Consider the following 22,645-nt stretch of genomic DNA (forward strand, 5'->3'; position numbering starts at 1 on the left):
TCCTTCTGTCGTTTTTAAGTCATTACAGGTTACGGGATCCTTGGAGAAGTTCTAATCCAACAACCAGGCACTACTCTTTTTACTCTCCCGTACACAGGTCTTACTCAAGGATAGATTACTTTCTTGTTGATGATAGGTCTCTTTCTTTTGTCAATCACTCAAAATACCACAGTATTATTATATCAGATCACTGCCCTCTGCAGTTAGATCTTCGAATGCCTAATAGTAGCACTAAACACAGAACATGGCGCTTTGACCCATTGCTACTCAATGACAAGGATTTTACTAATTTCATTAGTAGTCAAATAGATTTCTTTTTTGAAACAAACACAACGCCTGATGTGTCTTACAGCACAATTTGGGAGGCATTTAAGGCATATATAAGAGGCCAAATAATCTCCTACACAGCAAACTTGCGATCAGCGTGTAATTTTCAACTTACTGAACTATCAAGGAAAATAGGGGACCTAGACAGTAGGGCTGCTTCTGATCTTTCTGATTCAAACTTGCATAAAGAACGCCTGCTATTAAAATCTGAATATGACTGCTTATCCATCAAAGACACAGAACAACTTCTCTTTAAATCAAAGCAAACATATTATGAACACAGTGACAAAGCAGGTAGACTCCTCGCTCATCAATTACGTCAGAAAACGGCTAAAACCACTATCCCTGAAATTCGCATTGCACCAGATAAAATCACCACTCACCCACAGGCTATTAATGACCAATTTAGAGATTATTACACAGATATTTATAAATCAGAGGCAACTGCTGATATTGGGGAGATCCAAGAGTTCTTGGATAAACTTGAAATTCCACAGATAAGTCAGGAAGCACAAGCTTTTATCGATGCCCTTATATCATGCCAAGAAATCATACAAGCTATCGGCTCTTTGCAAAGCGGAAAGGCAGCGGACCCTGATGGGATATCAGTTGAATTCTATAAAGCCTTTTCCAATAAATTGGCACCCATATTAAGTCGTCTATATGCAGATATTCTATCTTCGAAGAGAATGCCAGATACCATGAACCAGGCTGTAATAACACTCTTATTAAAGAAGGGAAAGGATCCCCTGGAATGCAGTGCATATCGCCCAATAAGCCTCCTTTGTTATGACTATAAAGTTCTCACAAAAACCTTAGCACGTCGACTGGAAACTGTTATCTCTGATCTCATTTTCACTGATCAAACAGGTTTCATGCCTGGTCGGCAATCCTTTTTCAACATGCGGCGTCTTCTCAGCATACTTCATTCCAAACCTTCCTCTGATACTCCTTAAGTTCTACTTTCCCTAGATGCGGAGAGGGCTTTTGACCGCATCCAGTGGTCATTCCTTTTTGAAGTGCTTGGTAGATTTGGTTTTGGCCCAACTTTTCTTACTTGGATGAACATAATTTACAGTACTCCTCAGGCTGCCGTGCACACTAACTTAATAAACTCTAATTTCTTTACCCTCCAACGCGGGGTGAGGCAGGGCTGCTGTCTATCACCCTTTTTGTTTAATTTAGCAATTGAACCCCTGGCCATAGCTCTCAGAGCTGACAATAGAGTTCCTGGCATTGTGAGGGGGGGGCTTCACCCATAAGGTTTCACTCTATGCTGACGACCTTCTTTTGTATCTCTCTGATCCCGCAGTTTCTTTACCCTATGTCATGCATCTCCTAAATTATGCTCAAAGGATATCTCGTTATAAGTTGAATTTTTCTAAAAGCATTATTTTTCCTATTAACAGTTTGGCAAAAAATCTTGATTATAATGCTTGCCCATTCAGACTGGACAGAGAATCATTTACGTATCTTGGTATTGTGGTCACTCGCTCCTACAAAAACTTATATGAGGCCAATTTTAAAAGGTTAATTGAAAAAATGAAACTTGATCTGAAGCGGTGGTCTACCTTGCCTATTTCACTAGCAGGCTGTGTTAACACAGTGAAGATGACAGTCCTCCCTCAATTTCTGTACGCGTTTCAAATGTTACCATTGTTTCTCCCTTTTACTTTTTTTAAGGATCTGAGTTCGCATATTTCATCATTTATTTGGCACAACTCTGTCCCAAGAGCAAGGAGGGCTATCTTGGAGATGCCCAAACTAGCAGGCGGACTTGCACTTCCCAATTTTATGTTCTACTACTGGGCGGCCAATCTCTCTAAATTGCCCTATTGGATTACAGCATTCAGAACAGGGCAGAGCGCCACCTGGGTGGCCATGGAAATTGAATCATGTCCCTCTTCTACACCACTACCTAGCCTTTGCACTTCCTTTTCTAAAAAATCCAACTACTCCCCTTCTAATCTTGTGACAAAACACTCTCTTAAAATATGGCGTCAATTTAGAAAACATTTTAATCTGGCCCACTCCAGTGGTTTTATGCCCATAACAAACAATGATATTTTCCCTGCTGCAAAAACGGACTCAGCTTTTCGTTTATGGTATAATAGTGGCATAGTGTTTTTCAATGATTTATTTTTGAATAACACCTTTTCTTTTTTTGAGACTCTACGTAAGAATTTTTCGCTACCTCAAGTCCACTTCTTCAGATACTTACAGGCTCGCAGTTTTGCCAGAGAACATTACCCATTTCCTCACTTACCTGATAATGATTTGCTTGACAGAATACTTGGGCGGGATCCTACTCTTAAGGGCAACATTTCTTTTATGTACAACATTATTTTGAATCTCGCTATGCCTTCAACCGAGAAGATTAGATGCACTTGGGAACGGGACCTTGGTGTTCCAATCTCAGCGCTGACCTGGGAAGGTTGCCTGGATTGGATTCATACTTCATCTTTATGCCTTAGACACAATTTGATTCAGTTTAAGATTCTGCACAGGCTTCATTTCTCCAGGGAACGGTTGGCTAACATTTACCCAAACACTGACCCACATTGTTTGAGATGTCATCGGGGCTTGGCCACTCTTGGACATATGTTCTGGTCATGTCCATCACTGACTAATTTCTGGACGCATATATTTGATGGTTTTACACATATGTGTGGCAGGCATATCCCATTAGACCCAATCACTGCTATTTTTGGGGTTGTAGGTGATAATGTTCAGATCTCTACGTCCCAAGCACACGCCATAGCATTTGCTTCACTTCTTGCTAGGAGACTTATCTTGTGGAAGTCCGCTAATCCCCCGTCCTTCCTTTGTTGGGTAAAAGAGGTCTTGGCTTTTTTGCCCCTAGAAAAGCTTAGATACTCAAGGGGTAGATCTTCTAGCAGGTTTCACAATACATGGAGTCCTTTTCTAGAGTTTGCAGACAGTCTTTCTTTCTCTTGAGCGTCAATGGTGTATATGTCAACTGGAATGGTAGGGCACTGGGTGCAGCACAGTTACATTGTTTGTAAATGGACACTCTCAAAAAAATCTGTAAAGTGTGTCTAAAGGTTAAGATGTTCCTCAAGGTGGCAGACCCCTTTTATTATTATTGTTGTTATTGTTGCTGTTGTCATTATTATTATTATATATAATTTAACTACTCTCATTTCTATTTTCCTCTTGCTATATATCAATGTCTTTTTTTTTCTTCTTTTTCTTTTAAATTAAATTGAGTAATGTATGTGTTGTGTACCCTTGGGTGGGTGGGAACTGGGTTGCTGTTGTTGTTTGTATAATTGTAAAAACCTATAAATAAAGTTACAAAAAAAAAAGTGCTTTAAAGTGTGTAATATTTCATAGAAGCTGAGATAAAATGTGTGCTACAGATCCTGAGTTTATCCAGCCGTCCCTCTTTACTGTAGCAATTCAAGTACTTCACAGGCAACAGGCAGTTATCTGTCTTTTGGAAATCAAGACACTAACTTCTGAATACAACCCCTATTCCAAAAAAGTTGGGACAAAGTACAAATTGTAAATAAAAACAGAATGCAATAATTTACAAATCTCAAAAACTGATATTGTATTCACAATAGAACATAGACAACATATCAAATGTCGAAAGTAAGACGTTTTGAAATTTCATGCCAAATATTGGCTCATTTAAAATGTCATGACAGCAACACATCTCAAAAAAGTTGGGACAGGGGCAATAAGAGGCTGGAAAAGTTAAAGGGACAAAAAAGGAACAGCTGGAGGACCAAATTGCAACTCATGAGGTCAATTGGCAATAGGTCATTAACATGGCTGGGTATAAAAAGAGCATCTTGGAGTGGCAGCGGCTCTCAGAAGTAAAGATGGGAAGAGGATTACCAATCCCCCTAATTCTGCGCCGACAAATAGTGGAGCAATATCAGAAAGGAGTTCGACAGTGTAAAATTGCAAAGGGTTTGAACATATCATCTACAGTGCATAATATCATCAAAAGATTCAGAGAATCTGGAAGAATCTCTGTGCGTAAGGGTCAAGGCCGGAAAACCATACTGGGTGCCCGTGATCTTCGGGCCCTTAGACGGCACTGCATCACATACAGGCATGCTTCTGTATTGGAAATCACAAAATGGGCTCAGGAATATTTCCAGAGAACATTATCTGTGAACACAATTCACCGTGCCATCCGCCGTTGCCAGCTAAAACTCTGTAGTTCAAAGAAGAAGCCGTATCTAAACATGATCCAGAAGCGCAGACGTCTTCTCTGGGCCAAGGCTCATTTAAAATGGACTGTGGCAAAGTGGAAAACTATTCTGTGGTCAGACAAATCAAAATGTGAAGTTCTTTATGGAAATCAGGGACGCCGTGTCATTCGGACTAAAGAGGAGAAGGACGACCCAAGTTGTTATCAGCGCTCAGTTCAGAAGCCTGCATCTCTGATGGTATGGGGTTGCATTAGTGCGTGTGGCATGGGCAGCTTACACATCTGGAAAGACACCATCAATGCTGAAAGGTATATCCAGGTTCTAGAGCAACATATGCTCCCATCCAGATGACGTCTCTTTCAGGGAAGACCTTGCATTTTCCAACATGACAATGCCAAACCACATACTGCATCAATTACAGCATCATGGCTGCGTAGAAGAAGGGTCCGGGTACTGAACTGGACAGCCTGCAGTCCAGATCTTTCACCCATAGAAAACATTTGGCGCATCATAAAACGGAAGATACGACAAAAAAGACCTAAGACAGTCGAGCAACTAGAATCCTACATTAGACAAGAATGGGCTAACATTCCTATCCCTAAACTTGAGCAACTTGTCTCCTCAGTCCCCAGACGTTTACAGACTGTTGTAAAGAGAAAAGGGGATGTCTCACAGTGGTAAACATGGCCTTGTCCCAACTTCTTTGAGATGTGTTGTCATGAAATTTAAAAATCACCTAATTTTTCTCTTTAAATGATACATTTTCTCAGTTTAAACATTTGATATGTCATCTATGTTCTATTCTGAATAAAATATGGAATTTTGAAACTTCCACATCATTGCATTCCGTTTTTATTTACAATTTGTACTTTGTCCCAGCTTTTTTGGAATCGGGGTTGTACATGTTTTTCCGGTCTGAGGGAACATTTTACACCTGTGTGACATAGCTCCAATGTTGATCTGAATATTTGATCTTTAAATCACTCATCATCCTATTACACAATCCTCACTGTTTTTTTTTTTTTCCCAGTAATGCTCAAAACCAAAACCTCAGATAAGGTCTGGGAACAGCAGCATTTTATGACTCCTATGACAGGTTTCTCTAGAAAATCTGAAGTAGCTGGCTAAAAAAAAGTAATAGGCGGCTCTGGAATTTGCAATAACGAGGCTGCAGTGTGCTGAAGGTGTGCTAATGCTAGGGGGGTCTGGGGGCATGCTCCCCCAGAAAATTGTGAAATTTTCATGCCTTCTGGTGCATTCTCCGCTAATAAATTACTAACCATTTCCCTGTAAAATACTTGCAAAATACAGTGGGGCAAAAAAGTATTTAGTCAGCCACCAATTGTGCAAGTTCTCCCACTTAAAAAGATGAGAGAGGCCTGTAATTTTCATCATAGGTACACTTCAACTCTGAGAGACAGAATGGGGGGAAAGAATCCAGGAAATCACATTGTAGGATTTGTAATGAATTAATTGGTAAATTCCTCGGTAAAATAAGTATTTGGTCACCTACAAACAAGCAAGATTTCTGGCTCTCACAGACCTGTAACAACTTCTTTAAGAGGCTCCTCTGTCCTCCACTCGTTACCTGTATTAATGGCACCTGCTTGAACTCGTTATCAGTATAAAAGACACCTGTCCACAACCTCAAACAGTCACACTCCAAACTCCACTATGGCCAAGACCAAAGAGCTGTCAAAGGACACCAGAAACAAAATTGTAGACCTGCACCAGGCTGGGAAGACTGAATCTGCAATAGGTAAGCAGCTTGGTGTGAAGAAATCAACTGTGGGAGCAATTATTAGAAAATGGAAGACATACAAGACCACTGATAATCTCCCTCGATCTGGGGCTCCATGCAAGATCTCACCCCGTGGGGTCAAAATGATCACAAGAATGGTGAGCAAAAATCCCAGAACCACACGGGGGGACCTAGTGAATGACCTGCAGAGAGCTGGGACCAAAGTAACAAAGGCTACCATCAGTAACACACTACGCCGCCAGGGACTCAAATCCTGCAGTGCCAGACGTGTCCCCCTGCTTAAGCCAGTACATGTCCAGGCCTGTCTGAAGTTTGCTAGAGAGCATTTGGATGATCCAGAAGAGGATTGGGAGAATGTCATATGGTCAGATGAAACCAAAATAGAACTTTTTGGTAAAAACCCAACTTGTCGTGTTTGGAGGAGAAAGAATGCTGAGTTGCATCCAAAGAACACCATACCTACTGTGAAGCATGGGGGTGGAAACATCATGCTTTGGGGCTGTTTTTCTGCAAAGGGACCAGGACGACTGATCTGTGTAAAGGAAAGAATGAATGGGGCCATGTATCGTGAGATTTTGAGTGAAAACCTCCTTCCATCAGCAAGGGCATTGAAGATGAAACGTGGCTGGGTCTTTCAGCATGACAATGATCCCAAACACACCACCCGGGCAATGAAGGAGTGGCTTCGTAAGAAGCATTTCAAGGTCCTGGAGTGGCCTAGCCAGTCTCCAGATCTCAACCCCATAGAAAATCTTTGGAGGGAGTTGAAAGTCCGTGTTGCCCAGTGAGAGCCCCAAAACATCACTGCTCTAGAGGAGATCTGCATGGAGGAATGGGCCAAAATACCAGCAACAGTGTGTGAAAACCTTGTGAAGACTTACAGAAAATGTTTGACCTCTGTCATTGCCAACAAAGGGTATATAACAAAGTATTGAGACGAACTTTTGTTACTGACCAAATACTTATTTTCCACCATAATTTGCAAATAAATTCTTTAAAAATCAGACAATGTGATTTTCTGGATTTTTTTTCTCATTCTGTCTCTCATAGTTGAGGTATACCTATGATGAAAATTACAGGCCTCTCTCATCTTTTTAAGTGGGAGAACTTGCACAATTGGTGACTAAATAAATACTTTTTTGCCCCACTGTATGTATGAAATTTCCCTCCAGATGTGTGTGTGCTTTGCTTTCTCAGTTCCCCTCTGTAGTACGCTGCCTGGCTCTGTAACATGCTATGGCGTGATCATGTGGTCCGGCTCAGCCAATCAGAGCACGAGAATCGATCAACAAATATGGCGTCGCTTCCGGTCATGCTAGACCCGAATCAAAGACAATTCTGTGGTGGAATAACTGGATTTGTAGCAAATTATGGGCAGCGGAGATGATATAAATCCCCTGAATATTGAAAGGCAAGGGTTTTTTTTCCTGGGATTGAGTAGCCAGTGCAGACCGTCTGTGTAGGCGGAGAAACCCGCCAATCGCCGGCGCTTGTGGACATCTCTGCTATGAATATCGATTTGAACCAGAGAAATGTACATGAACTCAAAACACCCATGGCTGGACAGTCGTGTCACCCCAGTTGACGAGTGAGACAGTAAATCAAAGACAGTTCGGGCATGTTCAGATTTAAGCTTGAGCTCTCCTGACAATCGAGTGAATGCAGTTATGCTGAGCCATTTAGGAGCCCATTCTCACTTAACCTACGTGCAATGAATATGTGGAAACAACTCTACAATCGAGTAAAACATAACATCAAAAGCATTACATCGAGAAGGACTGCTGGAAAAAAAAAAAAACAGCTTAGTCTGAGCCCATATTAACACGTGCGCAGCAGATGGACCGTATGAAAGATTTCACATCTCTCCCACTCAGTTTGTTAACGGTTTCAAAACCGGAGCTGACAAAACTGTCAAAGGAAGCAAAAAATATTCCTTGAATTAAAATTAAATATATATTTCTCTTCAATTAAAGACTGTGGCAGCACGGTGGTGTAGTGGTTAGCGCTGTCGCCTCATAGCAAGAAGGTCCGGGTTCGAGCCCCGTGGCCGGTGAGGGCCTTTCTGTGCGGAGTTTGCATGTTCTCCCCGTGTCCGCGTGGGTTTCTTCCGGGTGCTCCGGTTTCCCCCACAGTCCAAAGACATGCAGGTTAGGTTAACTGGTGACTCTAAATTGACCGTAGGTGTGAATGTGAGTGTGAATGGTTGTCTGTGTCTATGTGTCAGCCCTGTGATGACCTGGCAACTTGTCCAGGGTGTACCCCGCCTTTCGCCCGTAGTCAGCTGGGATAGGCTCCAGCTTGCCTGCGACCCTGTCGAACAGGATAATGAGATGAGATTCAAGACTGTACAGTATCACATGAAAATGTTTCGTGTCTCCTCCACACGAGACGCTTTCAGCATCTGCTCCTATTCACTCATGCAAGCCTGCCGCACGGCTGCTCCATGCCACCTCACTTCTCTTTTACAGAGCTGGTCACATCCAACATAAACACACAACCCACCTGCTTTCACATCACACACGCATCCTGCATAAACAGGAGTTACAGTAGATGGTATGCAAGTCATTCTGACTGGCATTCTGCTTGTTGTGCATCTAATCTGATTTTATGACCTTCTGTGCAGGTCAGAAGCACTGCAATGGGTAAATAAGGGTTGCTATGTGATAAACACTCATCCTGTGCCCGTGTTTGCTTGTATATACTGGTACCTGGTTTTGGCACTGAATTGGTGACAGACTGAGGGACCTTATCATTAATCAGCTCCACGCACTCACTGGGAAAGAAGCCAACCTAAAGAGAGAAAAACAGGTGTTCATGATGGAAGGAAATACACAGGCACTAGCATATCACGCTCTGCATCTCGAAACATCCACTTCACAGAAGTGTCATCACACCAAAGTGTCGCAGAACGGCTAGCTATTATCGCTAATACAAAACAGTCATCTGGCTTAGCGTTCAAAGGATATGAACTTTGAATTTTGTACCATTTGTACAAAAGACACAAGCAGATATCCGTGTTCAGTATGAATGGCAGCGCAGAGGTAAGGCTATTGATACCCAAATGAGGATGGGTTCCCTTTTGAGTCTGGTTCCTCTCGAGGTTTCTTCCTCGTGTCGTCTGAGGGAGTTTTTCCTTGCCGCCGTCGCCACAGGCTTGCTCATTGGGGATCGATTAGGGATAAAATTAGCTCAGGTTTAAAGTCATTCAAATTCTGTAAAGCTGCTTTGCGACAATGTCTATTGTTAAAAGAGCTATAGAAATAAACTTGACTTGACTATTTTTAGCAGTATCGCAACTTTTAAAATGGATAAATTGTTGTTATAAAGTTTTATTTTTAATAAAAACATGGGGGGAGGGGCACACATCAGGGCACTTCCCGTGACTGGCAAACAGAGTTTATTTTTTGGGTTTCTATACTTGCCAACTCCCTGAGAATGAAAAGCGGTACATCAGATTATGTGATGCAGTCGTGCCCTTCTAAGTGGGTCTCGGGCATACAACCCCGATTCCAAAAAAGTTGGGACAAAGTACAAATTGTAAATAAAAACGGAATGCAATAATTTACAAATCTCAAAAACTGATATTGTATTCACAATAGAACATAGACAACATATCAAATGTCGAAAGTGAGACATTTTGAAATTTCATGCCAAATATTGGCTCATTTGAAATTTCATGACAGCAACACATCTCAAAAAAGTTGGGACAGGGGCAATAAGAGGCTGGAAAAGTTAATGGCACAAAAAAGGAACAGCTGGAGGACCAAATTGCAACTCATGAGGTCAATTGGCAATAGGTCATTAACATGACTGGGTATAAAAAGAGCATCTTGGAGTGGCAGCGGCTCTCAGAAGTAAAGATGGGAAGAGGATCACCAATCCCCCTAATTCTGCGCCGACAAATAGTGGAGCAATATCAGAAAGGAGTTCGACAGTGTAAAATTGCAAAGAGTTTGAACATATCATCATCTACAGTGCATAATATCATCAAAAGATTCAGAGAATCTGGAAGAATTTCTGTGCGTAAGGGTCAAGGCCGGAAAACCATACTGGGTGCCAGTAATCTTCGGGCCCTTAGACGGCACTGCATCACATACAGGCATGCTTCTGTATTGGAAATCACAAAATGGGCTCAGGAATATTTTCAGAGAACATTATCTGTGAACACAATTCACCGTGCCATCCGCCGTTGCCATCCAAAACTCTATGGTTCAAAGAAGCAGCCGTATCTAAACATGATCCAGAAGTGCAGACGTCTTCTCTGGGCCAAGGCTCATTTAAAATGGACTGTGGCAAAGTGGAAAACTGTTCTGTGGTCAGACGAATCAAAATTTGAAGTTCTTTATGGAAATCAGGGACGCCGTGTCATTCGGACTAAAGAGGAGAAGGATGACCCAAGTTGTTATCAGCGCTCAGTTCAGAAGCCTGCATCTCTGATGGTATGGGGTTGCATTAGTGCATGTGGCATGGGCAGCTTACACATCTGGAAAGACACCATCAATGCTGAAAGGTATATCCAGGTTCTAGAGCAACATATGCTCCCATCCAGACGACATCTCTTTCAGGGAAGACCTTGCATTTTCCAACATGACAATGCCAAACCACATACTGCATCAATTACGGCATCATGGCTGCGTAGAAGAAGGGTCCGAGTACTGAACTGGCCAGCCTGCAGTCCAGATCTTTCACCCATAGAAAACATTTGGCGCATCATAAAACGGAAGATACGACAAAAAAGACCTAAGACAGTTGAGCAACTATTATCCTACATTAGACAAGAATGGGTTAACATTCCTATCCCTAAACTTGAGCAACTTGTCTCCTCAGTCCCCAAACGTTTACAGACTGTTGTAAAGAGAAAAGGGGATGTCTCACAGTGGTAAACATGGCCTTGTCCCAACTTTTTTGAGATGTGGTGTTGTCATGAAATTTAAAATCACCTAATTTTTCTCTTTAAACTGAGAAAATGTATCATTAAACATTTGATATGTCATCTATGTTCTATTCTGAATAAAATATGGAATTTTGAAACTTCCACATCATTGCATTCTGTTTTTATTTACAATTTGTACATTGTCCCAACTTTTTTGGAATTGGGGCTGTATTTTGGAAAAAAAAAAAAATTGGAGAAAAAAAAAAAAAGATGTAAAATGGTGCATTCACCTACATTCTGAGTGCCCTAATTGGAAAAAAAAATTGAGAAATTGGACCGATGCACTTCTCAAAATGCACGCTTCTTACCTTGCCTCGATGCTTTGACGCATGCATGATCCAATGACCACGTGGCCTTGAACTTCTTGTCATTGCAAATCTTTTTTTGCTTCAGAGTTTTCATTGTTCGTGATCACCAGGACGTGTTTGGTTTTTACAAACACTGGCATGATTTGTTGAAATATGTGACCTCATAGCTGATTGGCTAGAACCATAACAAGAACCAATGGAATGGTGTGACAGAGCCATAGAGTTTAGATTCAGCATCATTATCGCACCGTTCCATCGGCTCTCGGCTTCACTTACTATGACCGTTTGACATTATATACTTGCATCCCCGTGCCAAAAACAGCTGAAACGAGGTCAGAAGATCACATCCAACAGTGTCCACTGGTGTATTTTTTAAAACTAAATTCGGTAGGCAGTATTCGCCTGTCAAAATCGGCAGACTACCACGTGAATCAGTAGAGTTGGCAAGTATGGGTTTTGTTTATCTTTAACAGTCTGGAAATCTTATCCTGTCTGAAGTACCTTTGGCATGGGTGCAGGGTCATGCTCTGCTGATTACTGGGGCTTAATTAAACTAGATAAGAGAGGTGTAGTTGCAGGAAAGTGCATAGAAAATCTGAAAATGTTCCACAAGCACTGTCACGAAAAATATGTATGAACCACACCACACAATGTTCATGACTCACATGTAAACAGAAACAAAAGCACTGTGGAAACTACCCGGTCATTTCTAACCACTTTTCTAGCACTTTACATGAGTTTATGTTACAGCGGAGACAGATTTGTCAGTATTTGTAATTTAATCACAGTTAGAGAGATACAGATGAGTGACAAAGGGAAAAAAACAAAACAAAATGTGTCAATAAAGTGCTGAGCCAACGCAAGCCGTCAAAGCAGCTTCAATGCATCTTGGCATCGATTGTATAAATCTCTGGAACTGCACTGAAGGAAACATCGTTCCTCCAAAAGAATCTGTAACTAGACCCATCAAAAAAAAATAAATGCCCCCACAGTATAACAGACCCACCATTTCAGCTTTAACTCATCTCCCACTGTACATTTCTTGCAAATACAAATTGTAAATGCTTATTAAATTAGAGCTCTTTAATACCACAAAGATTTGTTTAAACATTTGAAACAGTGTTATCAGGGGCTTTAAACATTAGAAACATTACGACTACACCATAAAAATCAGTCCAGATGACTAAAGTTTCATATCAACCGGGCCCGACTCCATTTAATAACATCAGGACTGCAGTGAAGAATTAATTCACTCTAAGAATTACAGCGCTGTCTTCATTTTCATTCAAAATATGTCAGAAAAAAAAACGACGGATTCGCTGTCGTTCCATGTTCTGACAAGAACAACATGCTGAACCTCTTTCTGCATTATGCCGCTTTTCCACTACAAACGCGGCTGAGTCGGGCTGAGCCGTGCCGTGCTGAGTTGGGCTGAGTGGGGCTATTGGAGTTGCATTTCGACTACCACCGCGCTGAACCGTGCTGGCTGGAAGTGGGTGGACACATTGGGTGGAGTTAGCGAAAGTGGGTGGTCGTCACGTGATGTCGTTAAGCGGCGCAAACAGTGACATCAGTGATCTTTTAAGCGGTAGTCTCACGACCCGGAGAGTAAACAATAAACATGGAGGACATGGAGTCGTTAGTGTTGCTGGTCTTGGTGCTGTGGCTTGTTGTCACCGACAACGCCAACAGATACTGGCAAGAGCGTATAGATGAGGCGAGGCGCATAAGGCTCCAGAAATTCTCGTAATTCGTAATTCTTCTTCTTCCGGGTTTACGGTGTTTACAGATCCCAGCGTGCTCGCGGGGCGTGTGTGGGCATGTGAGGACACTCCTCCTCACCAATCAGTGCACAGGGGAGTGTCTGCTCACGCCCCCAGCCTCACTCAGCTCGGTTTGGCTCGCTTCAGCCCCACTCCAAAACCGTGCGAGTTTTGGGGGCTAAGCAGGGCTGAAGCGAGCTAAGTCGTGCTGCTCTGAGGTAGTCGAAACACGAGCCGTGTCGGGCTGAAGTGAGCTGAAAAAGGGTAGTGGAAAAGGGCCATTAGATACTTTCAGATAAAAGACACACTAGGAGGGGCGGCACCGGTGGAGTACAGTAGCACTGTCGCCTCACAGCAAGAAGGTCCTGGGTTCGAGCCCAGCGAGGGCCTTTCTGTGTGGAGTTTGCATGTTCTCCCAGTGTCAGAGCCTAATCTAGGAATTTGAAAATAGGGGACAGATCCCTCACTAGTTGTAGAAACAGGGGACAGAAAATATTAACATGGGTAAAAATATCCCTCATTTGTTCCAGTTAGTGGGGACAGAAAAATAAGTAATACATTGGTAGATATTTTCAAGAGTACATCTATAAACAGAACAGTTTTATTAATCTTTACTTTTAGAATATCATTAACATAATACTAAATTGAACTTTCAACAAGAAAAATTAAACAAATTACTAAAAAAAAAACAAAAAACTAGCAATCATGTAGAATGTGTAAGATTACCAGGACTACAAAAATGCAGAAAAATAGGCTTTACTTATCCAAATGCACCTGTTGGTTCAAAAGTTAAAGTGCAGAGAACCTCACAGCACAACATGAAGTTACCTTAAAATATAATATAAATGCCTCAGCTTTCATGTAAGAAAAAAAAAAACTATTAATACTAGTACTGTGTGCAGGCAGTCTCTCCTGAAGACTAAATTAAACAATAATTATAAACTAATAAAATAAATGGCTCAGGCTTCATAGAAGAAAAAAAACAATTTGAACAGAATCTCACAGTATGATGCTGAAGCTGCCTAAACAATGGAAAATAAAATACCATTTTGGCAAAAATGTTGGCATCCATTAATTTTTAAGTAAAAAAAAAATAAAGTGCACACAGTGCTTCACTGTAAACATAACACACTTTCAGTAACAGAATTTAAGCCTATTCATGCAATGTTGCCAGATACTGCTGACGTTTTCCAGCCTAAATATGTTCAAAACCCGCCAAAATGCACTTAAAACCGCCCAATCTGGCAACACTGCGCACATGCTGCTTCTCTTGAACGTATACACGGAAGTAAGGCGGAAGGTAGTTTGTCGACGTCACCGCAAGACGACGCCAACGATTGGTCAAATTTGCGGGAAAGTTGCGGTGATTGGATAGAATTGCAACACCGCCCTGAATTCGCAGGGATTGGTTGAATTTGCATTGATGTTGCAAATCGCGAAATCCTGGAGGCTCTGAATGTTATGTTTGGATGAGACAGAACGATATGCCATGTGCTTTTGGGTATTTTTAAAACACTTCACACGATTGGTTGAGATACACTGTCTTCTGGTTCAGTGACCAATGATATAATAGTTCACAAAACTGTTTTACCCGCTAAATAAACCATTCGGAATACTTCGGTCCTTTCCGATATTTTCTGATTGGTGTGTAAACAACGCTGTATTTACCGCAGTGCTTGCTAGCTGGTGCTGACAAATTGATACGCACAAGATTCAGTAAAACGTGACTACACGCTCTCTACTTATAAATGCGCGACAAAATGAATAGTTACGCGATATCACTCTCGCGCCCAAAAAGTGGATGTGCGACAGACAGATAAAAAAACACGTATTATCGCGTATTACGCGCCCTAGATTAGGCTCCGAGTGTCCGCATGGGTTTCCTCCACAGTCCAAAGACATGCAGGTAAGGCTAATTGGTGGCTCTAAATTGACCGTAGGTCCAGGGTGTACCCACCATCACCCATAGTCATTGTCTGCAACCCTGTAGGACAGGATAAGCGGACACAGATAATGGATGGACGGACGCACTAGGAGGCGCCAAAGTTTGAAACATGAACAAAACTGTACAGTTAGCTGCCAGTTATAACCTCTCCTGACTGGAAGTCATGGCCTAATGGTTAGAGAGGCAGCTTTGGGACAAAAAGGTTGCCGGTTCGAGTCCCTAGACCAGCAGGAATGGCTGAAGTGCCCTTCAACAAGGCACCCACTCCCCAACTGCCCCCCAGGCTGCTCCGGGTATATTGCTCTGAATAAGAGTGTCTGCTAAATGCCTGTAACGTAATGACTCTATTCACTGCAGTTGAAGGAATTAATTAAAGCATAATTATGATGCATTGCATTTACAGCGTCAGTGCCAGCCTTCTCCAAAAGAAAGCCCTTTATGTAATCCTTGTGTTAGTCCTAGCATAACCCTACTTCTTAGCACTCACTCTGTTATCTGTATACATGAGTGACTTCTTTAAATCCTGTGTGCGACAGCTGGTGTAGCTTTGAGGTTCATCCTGTGCAGACAGATGCTGACTAACGGCCCATGAGCTGTCCAAATTGGACTGTCCACTTCACCAGAATGTAGAGTATAATGGTATATCCATCCATCCATCCATCCCTCCCTCCCTCCCTCCATTATCTGTAACCGCTTATCCTGTACAGGGTCGCAGGCAAGCTGGAGCCTATCCCAACTGACTACGGGCGAAAGGCGGGGTACACCCTGGACAAGTCGCCAGGTCATCGCAGGGCTGACACAAAGACAAACAACCATTCACACTCACGGTCAATTTAGAGCCACCAATTAACCTAACCTGCATGTCTTTGGACTGTAGGTGGAGAGAACATGCAAACTCCTCGTCGGCCGCTGGGCTCGAACCCAGGACCTTCTTGCTGTGAGGCGACAGCGCTCACCACTACACCACCATGCTGCCATATAACGGTATAATCCTAAGCAATTAAAAAAATCTCTTGCGATGAAAGAAAACTAATAACTTACCATATTTTTTTCCAGACAATTTTAGTATGCTTTACCTCACTTACACAGTCAGGTAATGTGCCTGTTTTTCTTACTCAGTACTGCTAGATTCAAAAATTTCAGACTGTTCTTTTATTTATGGAATCAATTTTGTGCCAAAATGTTCATACAATACTTTTGAAATATCAAACAAAAACGACAAATCAAAATACAAAAAAAGAACAAAAAGTCAATTTTTTTAGACTGGCAAACAAATTATTCATGTAATCATGCAAAATATCAGTCTGTTACTCTTCAGAAACCTTTTATTTTTGTTCCACGTCTTTCTCAGTTTTGTTTGACGTGATTTATTTTGGTTGCGATTCCAGCTTTCTCGTTTGCGCTCCCTGACTTTTTGCTTGCAGTTTTGGCACAAACTTCCCGTGTGGGTGGGCTGTCCAGGAATGCATTCCCATTGGCTAACTTGTGTTTGACTGACAGCTACGCTCAGCCACTCCCTACTCGGATTCTGGCGGACTGTTTGACGAGTGAGCGATCCATTGACGGTAAACAAGGATCGAGTGGACTTCAGTGGCGACTATGATATTGAATTAATTCAACAAAGTGTAAATTCAATATCATAGTAGCCACTGAAGTTCACTCAATCCTTGTTTACCGTCAATGGATCGGTCACTCGTCAAACAGTCCGCCAAAATCTGAGTAGGGAATGGCCGCAACAGCCTCCGGGGGAGTGGCTGAGCGTAGCTGTCAGTCAAACACAAGTTACCCAATGGGAATGCATTCCTGGACAGCCCACCCACACGTCAAGTTTGTGTCAAAACTGCAAGCAAAAAGTCAGGGAGCGCAAACAAGAAAGCTGGAATCGCAACCAAAATAAATTACGTCAAACAAAACTGAGAAAGACGCGGAACAAAAATAAAAGGTTTCTGAAGAGTAATAGACTGATATTTTGCACGATTACATGAATAATTTATTTGCCAGTCTAAAAAAATTTACTTTTTGTTCTTTTTTTGTATTTTGATTTGTCGTTTTCGTTTGATATTTCAAAAGTATTATATGAACATTTTGGCACAAAATTGCTTCCATATTTATTTAGCTTTCAGGTCCAACACAAATTAAAAGATTATGTCTGTACAACTGTTATTATCTTTACATCTCAATGGATGTCCACTTGCTCTTAACGCTCCCATGCACTGGAGTCTAACAATACTGCAATTCTCGATGGAATAAAAACGTGTTCGATTCCCTTCTCGCGAGTTTCATTCATTTGGTTTGATAGCATGCAATATTGTTAGCATATCGCTTATCCTAAGTATATTTCATCACTCTACCCAGTGGAGAATGAGTGTTGAATATGGTTGACGATATTGCACGGTTGTCAAGACAACATGATGTCACACGTTGGAGACATAAACCTTCCGCTCTAGCGACTGTGACAATTTGTAAACAAACATGGCCGCCAGGTCTGCTTCGTTAAATACAGAAGATTTTGAGAGAATTTTGAAAGAGAAAGACGCGTTGAACACCCGAAAGGAATGTCTCATTTCATCTCATTATCTCTAGCCGCTTTATCCTGTTCTACAGGGGCGCAGGCAAGCTGGAGCCTATCCCAGCTGACTACGGGCGAAAGGCGGGGTACACCCTGGACAAGTCGCCAGGTCATCACAGGGCTGACACATAGACACAGACAACCATTCACACTCACATTCACACCTACGGTCAATTTAGAGTCACCAGTTAACCTAACCTGCATGTCTTTGGACTGTGGGGGAAACCGGAGCACCCGGAGGAAACCCACACGGACACGGGGAGAACATGCAAACTCTGCACAGAAAGGCCCTCGCCGGTCACGGGGCTCAAACCCGGACCTTCTTGCTGTGAGGCGACAGCGCTAACCACTACACCACCGTGCCGCCCAGGAATGTCTATGTATAATAATAATAATAATAGCTGGCTTTTTTTCGTGGGATATCAGTCTTCGACTTGTTCAATATCATGCTCGCTGAATAGAATATATCTGATATACCACTCAACGGTCACATCCGCCTCATTGAGCTACGGTCACACAACAGCTCGCGATGCTTTGCAATGGGTTATCAATGAAAATGAGGCATTTTGGTGGTGATGCGTGGTGATGTACACGTGAGCTAAAAGTTGTGGTCACACAGAAGGTGAACACTTGCCTATCACGCCTTTGCGCACTTGGGTGTGGTGCAGCTCGAGCAGCCGCGCACGCTCACGGACCATGTTGTGCACACTCTTGGGACCCGGTCGTTATGGGAAACACCTGATACTGATTTGAGCGCAATCAGCACGCGCAGATAAGGACGCTGTTTTCACGGAGGCTTTGCGAAGTATTATCATCATCACGGTCACGTTTGTTTCTAGCCATGTTTATAATGCTGTTTAAATACTCTGCTTTATGATTCTGCTTTCTGTTTTGCTTTTGTAAATATCACGCCTGCTAATAAACACTCTTCCTGCACTTAGATCCGTCTACTGCCGTTTATCTTGTAGTGTCCTGATCCTCGGATCTTTAACCCAGACAAATACAAAAAGTTGTTCTCCTCCATGCTCTTCCAGGTTTTCATCTGTTTGTCCGTGTAGAATGATGTCTGCGGCACCAGGTAGTTTGAAATGTCGGGGAAATCAACGGATGGATAATTTTCCAACTCTTAGGAAAAATCCTTCTTTGTTAACACGTCCCATTGAGTGGTTTCTATATCCACTTCTTTTGAGTGCACTTCTTGGTTTTAATAACTTGCTTGCTTGCTGTACACAAACATGGCAAGAAGTTCTTGTGTTAATAGACCAGACTCCACTTTTGGATCATTAATCCCTTTTGACTGAGAATGCCCTGCATGCATGGTTTGGCTTCTGGCACATCCAGACAGTTTTAAATCCAATACCTACAATTCAAAAGTGTTTGTTTTTATTGCATTTATGTAATTCCTGGGTTCCCATCTATAACAGGGAGTGATGTTGCATCCCATTAATACACTTTACAATAGATTATTAGCTTCTAATAGAATAGATGAACCAAAATAATTGAGGATCTTTTTTAATGGGCCCCGACTCATTACAAGTATGAATAGGTGAGCTTTATAGTAGAAAAGGTTGAGAACCCCTGTTCTAGAAAATTAGATCATCAACAAATGACACACAATCATCAATAATTAACACTGAGATCTGCTCATACACCAGAACACTCCTGGATGAATACTCCAATCAGGTGTTAGCAGGATGAGATTGGGAAAATCTTGTACTCATGACATCACATTTGTGTAACTGTATCTGTATAGAACATACCTGGAACCCATGTTTCCCTCTCCACCATGTGGTGTCCTCTTTAGGAGGCATGTCAATCACTGATACAATGTCTCCAACCTGAAAGAGACAAACGAGCCATTTATGTCAGTATCAGCGCTCTACCCCGTTACAAGACATTACGATAGCCATCAAGGGATTACAGATTGGTCTGTGCGATCATATCTTTAGACAGGTTTTCATTTCAGTGTCACTACATTTGAATAAGCCTGCAGTCATAGTGTCACCACGTTCACCTCGAATGACAGCTCATCAGCCGCCTGAGCGATGTAGCGCTTAATGACATGGGCAGCTGCGATAGCTGGGACGTTGATGGAGGATTCTTCGTGCACTAGAAGACGATTCCCTTTGTTGTCAACCTGACAGAAAACAGGGTACGTCAGTTCAGTGGAAATGTGGAAGTCGGCCAAGCTGCAGTATTCAAAGCTCTTTAGCGGAAAGCTAATAAATCCTTAAGCTTTCCTTGATAGTGCCAATTTAACAACGGGCAGAGGGTCTAACTCTTCCACCGATATGAACAGAGCAGTGAGATAGTGTCAGGGTCATACCTCCATCCACGTAAGGACTGGCCCACAGTTTATCTTGTTATCAGCAATTGCTGAGAGACGGGAAAGGTAAGCCATCAGCATCTGGGAAACTGCCTGTTTGGGAGAGAAAAAAAAAAAACACATAAAAAGAACAACTTCACTCGCCTAGATTAATATTCATTATGTACGTGTACAAAAACACTTCGATATCAGGGGAAAAAAAACCTCACATTTTGATCTGCACACTATTACCAATTTAAGTGCAAATGTGACCCCTCACCGAATCCAGGGACACATGTCGGCCGAAACGAATCCAAGATAATCGCAAAAGAAGCATTTTTTTTTCCGAAATTTGTGATTTTTGTTTTTTCCCATCATGTGCAAGTTGAGATCTTGAAGAATGCAATCAGTATTTCAGATAATAGATCGTTTTGTTGGAAAAGCATACATTTTTTGTTGCAAATTGTCTCATTTTTGTCAGGACTGTAGCCTGCTGGGGGGTGTGGGTAAATTACCATATGGGCCATTCACATGATGATTTAAGTCTTTTGTTTGTTTTTTTCCGCGAATCAGCTGTATGATCAGAGTTGAGCGCATGGCTACTTAACTGCATACAGGTGTGTAATTTCACTATGGAATGAGTTACTAAAAACAGAGCGCAGAGGTGGTGACACACACCACGAAGCAAACAGACACTCGGTATTTACATCGGAGATCACCATTTCTAGCAAAAAAAAAACGCAACCTCGTTTTCCAGATTGAATGGAATACTTAAATGATTGGATGATACACGGACCGTTCTAGGACTACTTTCCATCGGAGGTATTGGTGTGTGCCGTTTCTCTTTCTGATGGAGTAAGTTTATTAATCTAAGGCTGTGTGGTTATTTTTGCATGTAACGGAGAGTGTTGTGGTTTGGTTAAGCCTAGGTCAGAACCGGACGTACGATTTTTTGGCCGTGTGATTTTTGGCGTTTCCCAAATCGCTGCGGTTTTTTTTGTTCATGGAGAAAGACACGCGTTGGCCGTAAGTTTGTCTTGCAACCTGAAAAAAACGTAAGCGCCCGTAGAGTTTGTTTGACATGACAACGAACCCCTGCGGCCGGTCTGCGGCTCGAAAATCAGCACGTCACACGCGCGCTCTCGTGCGTTTCATGCGTGCCCTCCGTGCGTTTCTTGCGTTTTTTGCGTGTAGACCGGCTGTAGGAGCACGTACGGCCGGTTGTGACCGAGGCTTTACATGAAACTAGTGTTGTGTTAGTTGTGTCATCATCGTGCTATCTTTCTTTCTTACAGTGTGAGTAATTTTTCAACCACAAAACGTTAAAGTATACTTTAGGACTTATTTTTTTACTTCATAATTGTTTGGGGCATACTTTGCATGGAAGGAAAATTGACGTGGTGATCTTTGTTTACATGAAAGTAGTATCGTGTTAGCTCGTAGGGGGTAGGGCTTTCCTTAATGTCATGCAAATGAGCACCATTATGTGCCCGCCCTGCACCCAGAGTAGCTGAGATGGAAAACTTTGAGGGCGATTTTCTCCCTTTTCTGTTTTAAGAGGTATACACTTTCAAAAGGCCACACATTCTTCAAATATTGTCAGATCTCCACATGGAAGGCATCATTGGAAAGCTTAGAAACTGTACTTTCTGAATCTGTCAATAACTCAAAATGCCCCCGGGCCAACATGTGTCCCTGGATTCTGTGATCTGCCACAAATGTTTGTATACCCAGGCGGCACGGTGGTGTAGTGGTTAGCACTGTCGCCTCACAGAAAGAAGGTCCTGGGTTCGAGCCCAGTGGCCGACGAGGGCCTTTCTGTGTGTCCGCGTGGGTTTCCTCCGGGTGCTCCGGTTTCCCCCACAGTCCAAAGACGTGCAGGTGAGGCTAATTGGTGGCTCTAAATTGTGAATGTGAGTGTGAATGGTTGTTTGTGTCCATGTGTCAGCCCTGTGATGACCTGGAGACTTGTCCAGGGTGTACCCCGCCTCTCGCCCATAGTCAGTTGGGATAGGCTCTTGCGACCCTGTAGAACAGGATAAGCAGCTACAGATGATGGATGGATGGATGGATGGATGGATGGATGGATGTTTGTTTGTATGCCCTTCAGGTAAAATGGGGAAGGCAAACAAGTTCTAATGCCATTTTATTAAAATTCTAATATTCCTTTTGTAACGCCTTGCATTTATTACTATTTTTCTGTTGGGAGTAATGCATTCTGTTATCTACATCTTATCAAAAATGGAACAAGCTGAACTTGACACCAACAACGTTGATGGGGATACCTTCACCACCACCACCACCAAGTTTAGTCCTTCTTGTTGCTAATTAGTATACCAGAAACACCCTTAAAATTTACTCTTAAACATGAAAGAAGCTATTGCAAAACAATTTCAGACATTTGACCTTGACCTTGGATCAATTCCAAACATCTGCTGGTTTCGATGTTAATTCCATATAAATCCAAAATTATTAACTCAATAGCAAGGTGGCTAAGGGGAAGCCATGGCCTCATGGTTAGAGAAGGAGCTTTGGGACCAAAA

At 42.3% G+C, this 22,645-nt stretch overlaps 1 protein-coding gene across 6 annotated transcripts in view; it reads right to left on the minus strand.

The window, feature by feature from the left end:
* The window catches only part of arhgap32b (Rho GTPase activating protein 32b), a 255,649-nt gene that overhangs the window by 134,641 nt on the left and 98,363 nt on the right, over positions 1-22,645 (minus strand). For all 6 annotated transcript variants that reach the window (XM_060936152.1, XM_060936151.1, XM_060936147.1 and 3 more), the window contains exons 4-7: positions 20,124-20,216; positions 19,812-19,934; positions 19,558-19,635; positions 8,988-9,069 (exon numbers count right to left, since the gene is read on the minus strand). In XM_060936152.1, the coding sequence (XP_060792135.1) occupies positions 8,988-9,069; positions 19,558-19,635; positions 19,812-19,934; positions 20,124-20,216 (376 nt within the window). The remainder of the gene's footprint in view (positions 1-8,987; positions 9,070-19,557; positions 19,636-19,811; positions 19,935-20,123; positions 20,217-22,645) is intronic.

Source organism: Neoarius graeffei, chromosome 12 (genome assembly GCF_027579695.1).
Source record: "Neoarius graeffei isolate fNeoGra1 chromosome 12, fNeoGra1.pri, whole genome shotgun sequence".
Lineage (NCBI taxonomy): Eukaryota > Metazoa > Chordata > Actinopteri > Siluriformes > Ariidae > Neoarius > Neoarius graeffei.